General features: G+C 41.6%; 1 protein-coding gene across 1 annotated transcript in view; it reads right to left on the bottom strand.

The window, feature by feature from the left end:
• The window catches only part of LOC117479602 (metabotropic glutamate receptor 7-like), a 64,348-nt gene that overhangs the window by 29,709 nt on the left and 22,565 nt on the right, over positions 1 to 12,074 (bottom strand). The window contains exons 2-4 of the mRNA XM_034126701.1: positions 9,248 to 9,464; positions 780 to 915; positions 24 to 178 (exon numbers count right to left, since the gene is read on the bottom strand). Of these exons, the coding sequence (XP_033982592.1) occupies positions 24 to 178; positions 780 to 915; positions 9,248 to 9,464 (508 nt within the window). The remainder of the gene's footprint in view (positions 1 to 23; positions 179 to 779; positions 916 to 9,247; positions 9,465 to 12,074) is intronic.

The following is a 12,074-nucleotide window of genomic DNA, read 5'->3' as shown; positions in this document are numbered from 1 at the left end:
TGTGAGTCTCTGTGCGTACGTACCTTCGATGGAGGAGCGTTTGGGCAGGATCGTGACGGCTCCCACTGCTACATCCTCGAGCTGGAGGATGGGGTTGCCTTTGGACCCCCAGCTGTCAGATCCAATCCACAGGAAATGGCCCACCTGATTGGCTCTCTTGGTGGCATTGAGAACTCCCCTGCAAGGACATCCGTATGAGAATTAGGAGAGAGCACAGGGGGTATGTGCAACCTAATATCTATTACACAAAAGCACAGCTGGTTTAAGGACTTGCACATTACACCTCTGGTTTGTACACTTCTTCAATTGATCTCGTTAAAGCTGAGAGAAAAAGGAGAGGATGTATTGTTATGGTTTTTCTATTGTTTATATATGTCATGTGTGTTTACGATAACAGGGAGTTACAATAATTAACCTCCATGTCTTCCATTCCATGTTTTCTTTTACATTCATGAGCATTCACTCTAAATGTACAGGTAATAAATATTTGATTCTTTGCTTTACATACTTTACATAAATATATCCCAAGGGGCAATGTAAGAGAAACAGCATCTCTCTGTTGTTTTGTTGTGATCTGTATTTCAACTTCTCCCGCAAGGCATGATTGTGTTTGTGTTGTCGGAGGTATGTTTGTGTAGCAGTGATCCTGTATGCATTGCAAATCGGTGCCTGGAGCCTGTCTTCAGGAGCTGCTACTCAAAGATTAAAGACCTCAACGTGGCAACCCATCAACGCGCCCAAACAACACGAGAGCAGCCAGAATGTGCAGTGCTCCTCACCGTATGTCTTCTTCACTGGCGAAGATGATGACTGCCCGCGAGTGCGGTGTTTCCAGCAGTTGTTGGATGGCTTTGTCATAATCCTCCAGCTTGGGGTTGTGAGGAATTTTCAACGACTGGGCCATGCAGATTCCACCTTTTTTACGAGGGAGGAGTAAGAAATTATAAGGCCTCTGGGATGATCCAGCCATTATCACTCTTACACACAGATGTACAGTAGGCACACTCTTACAAAAAAGCCTGGGGTCACAATAGCTGCTGTTTTCCTATGGAAATCTCAAGAATATGGAAATGGTAAACATGTCAACACAATAGTGAGCTTTGATGATGCAGTCATGGTTGCTATAGAGCCTAAATGATGGTCTTACAGTGTATACATTTACATTTTGGCAATGATATGAAAACCACAGGGGCATGCAGTATAACACTCAAACTGCAGCTTTCGACTGAGCACTGCAGTCATTCCACAGAGAGAGGGAGTTATACACATATCAGCTGTAACAAATTCAATAATCCACGCCAACAGGGACATATCGCTACACGTTTCATAATATGGATTTGAGAAAATCCAACAGCTTGCCATTGACTTTTCATTAAAAGTCATTATCAAACATAACTTGTTGGACCAATCAGATAGCGCAGCTGGCAATAACAAACAAAGAGGATATTAATACTGACCATAAATCATTCTCAGACAGGTCGCTGCTGATGAGTTTGTACAGGATGAAGGGTACTGATTGCTTCCATGCGTTACTAAATAGTTGATATGCACTGTATTTGGCACAGTGTATTATCACATTTGTCTTTTAGCAGTTTGTCAGATATTGTTGCCTTTAGTGTTTCTATTATTGGAAACAAAATTATATCTTAAAAAAAAAAAAAAAGTTGAGCTTTACTCCATTATGGTAATTACAGGTGCATAGGACAAGCTGACCTTTGAGGCCCTTTGGATACACAGATAATTAGATCACCTGTGCTGTGCAAAGGAACTACTTTAGGCCTGATTTGAGGGAGCAGTCTATGTCCTAGTCAACAGCAAAGCTCTACACAAACCAATTAAAATGTATCCCACTCAAGCATTTTAATAGCCTAGCCAATAACCTTTCAGTTTGAGTTTCCCTGAGTAGACAGAGAAATGGAAGAATCTTCTAATTGCCAGTCTCCTCAGGCTCATTACTTGAGTATAAACAGCTTTTAGCTGGCAGATCACACATCTCCAGGCTCAGTTTACTGTGGCATTTCTAAAGGAAGAAGATAGAAAAATGACAACTGCTGAGTCTCCTCTTAACTATCCATTTTTAAGTATCAGCCGACAGAATTAGGAATATTTTCAACGCGAGAAAAACATTTTGTATGTGTCAAAAGACCGCTGGGATGGCTGCTGTTATCCTCCATAAGTGGACTCAACATAAAAATGGAGATCCTGCAAATGGCCTAGCTGTTGCTTAAGGGTTTGTGGGATCCTGTTAAAGTGTAACGTGTTTGGTGTCAATTGTGCAGAGCAGACAGCGTTGTAGGTCTCCAAGGGACAGCACTAAAGCTCTCTCTCAGCACAGAGATTTCAGTTCAGCCAGAAATCCTACACTTCTGGATTTATAGTTCAGGAACCTCTAGCGCTGTAAACATGATATTCTGGCATATAAGCAGAACCTTTCAGTTATAGGGGGATGGTATGTCTGCAGGTAGTTAACACATTAGCGTTAAATCCAAAGTAGAAAGAAAGAAAAAGCCTATGTTTTTCACTGGGAACTTAAAGGTAGGGTAGGTAAGAATGGAGAAACCAGCTCGAGTGCGCTAGAATTTGAAAGTACACAACCGGAAAAAATCTGCCTCTTCCTTCAGACTTCCTACAGAGCCCCTCCTCCAACACACACGAACGTGCACATGACCAATGAGGGCACGAGATACGTTTGTGCACAGATGGAAGGCTGACAGCCAGGTAGGCCATCCAGTTATTTTAGCCGGGCCGGGGCGGCTAAAATAACTGGTCGTGCTTTTTACAGCGCTACGGCTTCCACAGATGATTTTTTTTTAATGTATTTATTGTCAAAGCATTTAATATATTCATTGCTATCGGGATGTTAAGAGCATTCCATGGAATATAACAAAAAGTGTTTCTGAAGTGAATTACCTACCCCACCTCTAAGTCTCATGAAAATGCATTAACTCCATTAAGACGTAAAACCTTGGGGGCTTGTGTGAAGAGTTATAATGGTATAACAGTCTTGAACAGAGACATATTAAAGGTCACAACAGTCAATAATACAGACCACAGAAGCCACTGATGAAGATAAGAAGCATTTGGAGCAGATCCCATCTTCAGAGAGAGACGGAGCAAAGAGCTGAACACGGAGCGGGATTAAGGCTGCCCTTAAGACTGCGGCCAGGCAGTTAAGCAGCGGTGGCTAAATTATTGAAAGCCTGCAGAATACCTCATCTGTCAGTCAGTCGGATGGCCAGTTAGTCAGGGAGTCAGACATGATGGTTATGAAAGTATCGTATCTATGCTTCTAAGGTGGCAGGCTGTGGGTCGTCACGCCCTCACCTGTCACTGGAAGGCACCGTGCAGACATGAAAGACAACTCGACTCAAACCGTGGGTTTCAAGAAGAGTTGTATGTCTGTCTTGGCCGAAGATGTGTGATGTGAGACAGCTAAATGTCAGGCATGGGGAGAAGAGAGGGTTTTACTCCAACTCGTTGAAGTGTTATCGAAGAAATAGCATTGTATCAAAATAACGTAGAGTGCATTCTGGCTTGTACACCTGGCTAAGTGCAAGTGCAAATTGGATAAAAAGGAACAGTATGCACCCCATTCTGCTATGCCATGCAAAATGCGCTTCCTGGGCTATTTGCACATATTTAAATGTGGTAATATGCATATATTTGGCGTAATGTTGGCTCCAATTAATGCAAATGAGCCCCATTGCAAAAACACTCCAGCTCTTCTAGCCACACGCAATAACAATTCGCTTATTCAGATAATTTGAAGTATCTGAAACCCATTTAAAAAGGATGGACGGTACTACTCAAGCCATGTCATTAAAAAATAAATTAATACATTTCCCGGTACTGTACAAGGCATGTTTTTGAAAATGAGGAAAAACAAAAAGAAAGATAAGGTTTTTATACAAACGACAAATTATTTATTCCCTCTCCGTCCTTTCCCAAATCCTGGGCTTACATTTTTCGCTTTCCTCACTCTCAATTGCCTTCAAGAGGATTTAAGGGAAGTGGCACATGGCAAGCCTCTCCTGACAAGACCGCTGACTGAGACTGACTCTCAGCCTTCACAGCCAATCCACTGGCCTCAAACGCTTTCATAGTTTGACCACCATCAGATGCACAAACATTCAAATTGCACTTAGCCTTAAAACTTTATGGGTGTGTTTGTGCTGTAACAACTTCATTAGTGCCATATGATTTGTGATTCAGGGTAGAGAGTGGTTGCGAAAGACGCACTACTCCTGATATCAGCATCCACAAACCCTTCTTTGGTGCATTCACCCCTCAAAATGCTACAGTATATTTAAGCAATAGCTCACGACAGGCTGTGGTATATGGCCATTATATCACAGTTAAGGGGCGTGGTTCGGCCCGACGCGAAGCGGAGGGTCGACAACCCCCTTAACTGTGATATAATGGCCATATATCACGGCCTGAAGTGAGCTATTGCTTTTATAAAACGGTTACCAAGTGTGGCAATATGAAAGAAAAATACACACTCTAATTTAAATAGTTGTTATTAGTAAATAATGATGTTCAAAATAAAATAGTCCCTCTGTTGCCTTCTGCACGAAACATAGTGCGAGGTGGTTGCTATGCAACAACACTAACAACAGCTAGCGAACATATTAGACAGAGAGCGTTGATCCATTATTTGGCTATTTATTTACATTAATGTGTATGTTGCCGTTTATTGTGCACCCACTGAAAAACTGTCCAGCATCAGTAGAATGGCTTACGTGGTTACTTGTATAGGCTGAGGTTGTTCTAGGCTGTTGCTTGGCTTGGCGAGAATATTGCTCCACTTTCTCCGGTCCCCGAGATTCGGCTTCCAGTAGCTCTGGAGAGAGCTTTCGCACCTGTGGCCACTAACGGTCATAATTTCTCTGCTTTGTTTCAAGACCCGCATCAGAAAGCTTTTGAATGGTGATACTTTTCCAGTTGGTCTACTACCTGCTCTTCACGTAGCTCTAGTACATGTCGTCGTTTAGGTGTTTTTTGTTCTGGAGATACAGTAGGCACTCGCACTCCTCAATCCACTCCTCCATAGTAAGACCCCCCCGGAGGTCGAAGTTAATCTTAAATGTTTTTGCGGACCTTTTTGATTACAGATTTGAAAACATCGTTGCTTGCTTTAAAAGTAGCACAATTCATTATGTCAAACCTTGGAAAGTATCTAAATATCCCTGCCCTAATGCCAAAGGAACTGCACACTGAATATGTTTTTGCCGTTTGATGTCTATGTCTGGACCGCTGCGTAAAAAGGAGGGTTTCTGCCCCGTTAATTCTCCGCTGCTTTCTTGTTCCAGTTTGAAAAGCAAACTGCTTTTCAGCCCAACTGTATACTGTTTTTCTCAGACGCGGAGGGATACGGACTTGTTGTGAAAAGTAACTTACAATTCTACCCGTGGTATACGCTCAGTATATCACGGCTAAGAACCAATCAGATTGCTTGATTTGACTTGTCCGTTTTATAAATGCTCACATCAGAAGGGAGTTTGTGACACTGCCATTCGTAGCAGAGCTTTATTCCTTTACCTAAAGTATCATCCTCCAACATTGGCCTAATTCAAAAACTAAATTCCCCATAAACTCCTATCCTCTGCTCCACATTTGATTAATACATCAAAGACGACGTAATGATCACGATGGCTAAATTCATCAAGCCCTTGGAAGTTCTCCGCTTATCTGTCTGAGTGGCATAGGTCATGCACTGCATTAACTACTTCAATTATTCAACCTCAACGCCCTCTGAAAATGCACTCCAGGGCGAGGAATCCAGCTTTGCCATTTTGCTTGGTAAAATACAAATCCTTTTAAATTAAAGGCTCTTGATGGATTCGACCCCCAGCCCGCCTACTGAACACCCTCCAAACCCAAACCCTCCAGGGGATCCATTATGCTGCAATTATATTTATCACCTCAGCAGTCCAAAGGCATACCCGCTTTCTCCAGGTTCCCGCCTCAACACGTGGGAGCACATCAAAATGGGCTGACATGTGGCTGACATTCATATTCTACATCTGTGTGCCCTTCTACTGCCAGTCGGGGACTTGCCAATGTCGGAGGGTCATGCAGGAGTATGGTGCTTTTTTTAACAGTCTTTAAAGATGTGTCAGGCTTCCTCCCCAGTCCTCTTCTACTGCTAAACATCAGTGCCTTACTTATCTGGCAGAGCCCCCCGACAGTCATCTAAGAATGCATGGTGTTGGCAATGTGCTGCAATCTATTCCACAGTGATACTTTGTGGGAGGTTTTCCTCAAATGCAAGTCTTTTTATCAAATGGGAAAACTGAACTCCATTGGTCTGGCCTTGGTCCAGACAGACAGAGAAAAAATACAAACACGATTAATCTCTGCCAGATTCACCTGGAGCCAAGATGAAGGTGCACAATGGGAACAGTGCCTAAACAGGGGGAGAGAAAGTGGAGTGAAAAAAAACAAGAATAGAAAAAAACAGAACAGATCAATACAGGCTGACCATCACTCCAGACTCAGCTTGGGGTAATGGGTAGCCATATTGCATTAGTCCACTAGATGGTTCTGCTTGAAGTGGTGAAGCGAGGATCCTACTAATGCATCTGACGTTTCACTGCAACCAAACAGGGCAGCCACAAAAAAAACACATCTAGAGGCCTTACGGAGCAGCTGCAGGGATGCTGCAAAACACCTACAGCAACCTAAAATGTTTGTTGTTTCACAGTTTCTGTTTAATACATCCACTCACACCCTATGTTCTTTCAGATATTCTCTTTCTATATTCCCCAGGACGTTTGCTTCTTCAATCCATTGCAGTCTGTTCTGGTGCAGAACCGATGCCTTTGAATGGATTCTCCGGATGTAATGTTATGCTATTACATAATTAATGTGTTTATTAAAGATAAGATGCCTTGGGTACTGGAAGCTTTTTACTTTGGAGAAAATAATTCCCATTTTGTATATGAACACAAAATATTGCAAAGTAACTCCCGCTCAGTAGCAATAGGATGAGTCAACAACAACAATGGCTTATAATTTCATACTCCTTGTGAAGCTGTTCAAGAGTCATAATAATAGCAGTGTGTTTACTCCTCTTTGCATAGTAAAAACATCAGTGAGAAATGCATCTAAGGAAACTAGCTAGAAGAAAGTGCTTATCGACAGGATTTAAGATAAAGGGGCATTTCCAAAATAAGCCTTAAATCAGATGCTTGCCTATTTGTTCCTATACCGTCTGCTTTCTCGCTCTCTGCATCGATGCAAATTACAGCACAAACAGCTTCCTAACATTTTAATGAGCAATCACACTGGACGCGAATGCACACAGATAAAATATTCATGCACGCTGGACTTCTGATCAGTGCCTGTGGGATATCATTAGCTTTCCTCATTTAAGAGGTTTCCGTACATTAGAAGAGACAGAGATCACTCCCTGCAGATGTACAGGAAATGGATTGGGATCCATTGAAGGTCGAGGAGAGAAGCAGCAAAACACTTTCTCTTATTGTCTTGAGCCAATGGGGGGGGGGATTGTGGTAAATCATTGACGGCCATTTTCCAGCCAAGGTAACATTCCTCTCAAAGTGATTATCCAACTAAAAAGAGAGAAGCCTCTGTTCATATGTATTTACAGTCTATATATTTGTCCTTCAATCTTCTCGCCAACTGTTCATCCAATCAACTTCAAACTTGGCTGAGGACCCAAGGAAGTGCATTCACGAGTGTGAGCTCTTGAGATCTACGGGATATTTGTATGGTAGTGCGTTATGTACACACTGAGTAGTTTACTAAGAGGCGACACCATCAGACGGCCTGCTGGGTACAGCTCACCACATCAATGTCAATGTTTGTGTGAGTTTTTTAAACCTATTTTAATGTATACTCTAGTATTTCTAGGGGATACAACAGTGTCATGGCAGGTTTATTACTCAGGACCAAAGGCAGCACAGCGTCGTGTTTGAAGTTGTTTTGATGAGTGGTTTAAGGGGAAAGCTGCAAGCAGCAATACCACATGCCAAGCAATCAGCCTGTTCGAAAACAGGCACGTTTTGAAGAGGCACTGCACTGCATATTTACAAATATGGAAAAAGGGATTGGGAACAGCAATTGCCAACACTTTTAACTGCTGTTAAAATAATCAGTCAATTCAAACTCACTGGACTGTATTATAAAATGTATCCGTGTCCTACTCTTGCAGAATTACTGAAGGGCAGCAGATTGTAAACCACATGATTTGACAAATATAGCCGACCCGTTGTACTGTATAGCAACGGAGTGTCTCCTGGCGACAGCAGTGACTGCTGATTCACATGTACCACCACATGCCCACAACGGCATCAATGTGGAAAGAGCAGGTGAGTCAAGCATGTGCACAATTGTCAGCCCAGTTACAGGCAAAAGCACGCCAATACCTTGTCTGAATGCACATTTATGTTGTGAATACTCTTCAACATCCTTATTCTAACCCTGCTAAACCAAAATGCAAACTAAATAACTTAACACTTAAACATGAAGAAAAAGCATCATTGCCACTTTAAACAATCACCATTAATGTTGCATTACAACAAACAAGACAGTTTCTAATAGCTTGTTTCCAGCTCATTCAGTGGGTTGGCTCTCTGTGTAATCACGGCTCCTGAGAGAAATGTCTAGAGACATCTACTTAAGAAGGCTGGCTTCTTCTCTAAAAAGACTTAATATCTAAAATGCTGCGGCTTCATGCACACAACCAGGCCAGAGTGGTTTGAACTGACTGACAACGAGGCCGACTGACCATCATTACTACCCTCAGAGTGCCGCATTCTCCCTAGCCGGGATACCAAATTGAGGTTGAGTGAAACAGAAAAGGTAGAGAGTGAAAGAAAATCATGTCTCCCACATGACCCGCTCAGACCAGTCCTCTCTCTTCTGTGCTGGCTAAAGAGAAGACATTAGACATTTTCAAACAATTCATTTTCCGTGTCTGCGAACAGCTAAATTAAAACTGCTATAGTTACATACAGTATATTACATTGACAAGGGTACAGGCTATGCTCATTATAGTGACGCAGCAGCTGTTTCTCTAGTTTTTTTCTTCCAGTAACAACTCACTGGGGGACTTAAACAGCAGTTGCCAAACAGATCAATAATTCATCCACCCAAAACAGATTTAATGTTAAATTGGAAATGCAAAGCTGAAAAAAGTATATGTTTAAATCATTGAAACACAATTTTTTAAAATAATTTGTATTCTGTTTAGTGCCCATTGCTGATCATCGTTTCTTACCTGCTTCTTTGGAGAGTTGTGTGAAGGCCTCCACGCCCTTCTCTCCGTAGCTGCCCTCTGATGCGATGGTGGAGACGTAGGACCAGCCCAGGGCTCGGATAATGTCCACCATGGCCTGGGCCTGGAACGAGTCTGGAGGAACCACCCGTGAGAAGAAGTCATAGCGCCTGTCATCACTCAACTCCGGGGCTGTTGACGCATAGCTGATCTGCGGGATCTTGAAGGGGACAAGAGGGGTCGGGAGGGCAAGGAAATGTTAACTCTGGGCTATTCTGGTAGTGATTAATAGTCGAGAAATCACAGTTTTTAATGGTTGCGTTAGTCCAGTGCTCTCAATCAAAGAAATATAGCGTAGTTTTTACATGTTAGAGATGCAAAAATTACAGTTGTTGCCAGGATCAGCTATTTTCTGCCTTTAAGGGATACGTTTGACATTTTGATGAACATGCTTATTCGCTTTCTAGGTGGCTATCAGACTATCAATAAAACTCTCATTCCTGTACGCTACAAATGCAACTACTCCATCAAACTAGCTGTGCTTATCAAAAAGTCATTTATTTCTGCTGTTCTACTCTATCCAGCTGCTGGATGTTACTCAATATTAAACATACAGAGGTGAGAGTGGTATCAATCTTACCACACAACGCTCAGAAAGAAAGCAAATGCCTATATCCCCAAACATATATATGTTATATTAATGTGTTTCACTTAATATTTGGTTACTTTATTGTGTGCTGGCAAGAAAGATAAGGTTAAGCTATAATTTAAGTTGACACCTTTATAATGCATTGTTTATAGAAGGTGAAATAACTATGTAGGCTATGAGAGAATATTATGTATCATTAATAAAATATCCCTTCCAATGAATAGATAATAGCAATATGTGCTATTGTATACGCATTGTCAGATAAGATACAGTAACTGATTTTCACATAAGTGTCCTTTATGAACAATATATTTGTCTCATTAATTAATAAATGATACATTTGACTGAAAATATACTTTGTTTGTAGCCCACATAGGCAGCTGATGCCTTGAAGAACAAACAAACGATACATTTTTCATATATTTCACATTACCATGTCAATTGATCATCTAAGAATATACTTGCATTATGTTATGTAATATTGTACAGAGCCTATATTGGGTCTGTTACCTGGGCAACCTGCTGTGCTGTCACTTTCCTTTTTCTACATATCAATGAAGACTTACCGCAGAAATGTCTTTGCAGCACTTTTTGTATGAACTAGCAGCACAAGCGCTCCTTTACACTTCCCTCCTGGTGAGACCAAGGTCTGTCTTCACCACCCCGCAGCAAATCAAAATATTAAACCTTCTATTAAATTCAGTTTTCAATTGCATCTCACAATCTTACTCAGCTTTCAAGTCTTTGAAGAAAGACGGGTTATAATGTGAGCCAGGTTCCCTACTTGTCAAAAGACGAAAACTCAATCTGCTGAGGAAGACCGCAACATACCATTTAAAGTTCACGATAGCTTTTCTGTCAAACTGTCCATCCATGATCAAGAATTAACTTATGTGGGGAATTTGTGAATGGAAGTTAAATGTGTTACTAATCAACCTAATAGCTTAATGTTCCCTCCTTAAGAAAGGCAGCTTAATCACACTAAATTATAACTGAGACATATTATCAACTGGAACAGTGAAGATGTAGGTGACTCAAAGAATCTCATAGGATAAACAAGGACTATATCAATCAAGTTCTTTAGAGGAAATGCAAGATAGGCATTTTCCTAATGTTCAGGAACCCCCTTAATAGTCGGCAGGTGTTCTTGTCACCCTTCTTTAAATTGCTCAAATTTGTTAGCAAAGCTTGCAGCATTGCTCTGGAGAAAAGACAATCTGTGAGTTAACATGCTGAGGTGGTGATCATGGAAAACATTACGCCTTCTTTGCATAAGCATCTTTAGAATTGCCATTTTGAGCACGTTAGCAGGCTGGAGTTAGCATTTAGCACAAATCTGTACTGCCTCACAGAGCAATGGCCAGTTTGCCAGTGGTTCTTTTTTGTTCTCTTTCTTTGGAGCAAATACATATATATAGTCCTAGTTGTCAAATGTGCATCTTGTTCATGCCAGCTAAACATCTCTGAACAAGTAAAATAATTACATTGGATTTACATATCTGAATGCATTCATCATCACAAACCAAGATTACAGTAAATCAGTTGATAAATGGCGGTTGTTTGAGGTTGTTCACAACGCTGCCTGCTTAAGACCTTAATATCTAATCAGCAACTGTGTTTGACGTTTTAAAACAGCAATCACAGCTGGTGGGACGTCTGGGATCAAACTGGATACCCCCCATTAGAGAGGTGGATGCACATGCAGAGACATGAATCATTTTCTCCTGAACCCATCGCAGAACCTCATCACAGAGTCTAATCTAAGCACTCTATGAATGCCATCCATTGCTGTTAGTGATCAGAAGCAGCCGGACACTGGGGAAACACAGGAATGAGGACGCAGCGGATGCTGATGGGATTGCTTCAACTCACAGAATGTGAGTTATAGCTTTGACCCACAACTCAAAAGGGGTCAACCGCACCAAAGCTGACAAATTGAGGAGTCAGACTCGAGACGACTCAATATGTTTCAGTTGGCAAAAAGAAAAATAATGGAAACTACAAAACCGGCAAACAAAAAAATCAGCGATGCAATTAAAGGAATTCACAGGTGGGAATCCTGCCGCGATGCCACACGTTAAATCACTCCAGGGCTGCCTGAATCGAGTGTAGTGGGTCAAAGAGGGATCGCTGCAAAGTAATGGAAAAGCAACAGCAGCAGTGATTTCCATTTAAAAAGAC

Source organism: Trematomus bernacchii, unplaced genomic scaffold (assembly GCF_902827165.1).
Source record: "Trematomus bernacchii unplaced genomic scaffold, fTreBer1.1, whole genome shotgun sequence".
Taxonomy (NCBI): domain Eukaryota; kingdom Metazoa; phylum Chordata; class Actinopteri; order Perciformes; family Nototheniidae; genus Trematomus; species Trematomus bernacchii.
Note: the sequence above shows the minus strand (reverse complement) of the source record. Positions and strands in the feature narration are given on the sequence as shown.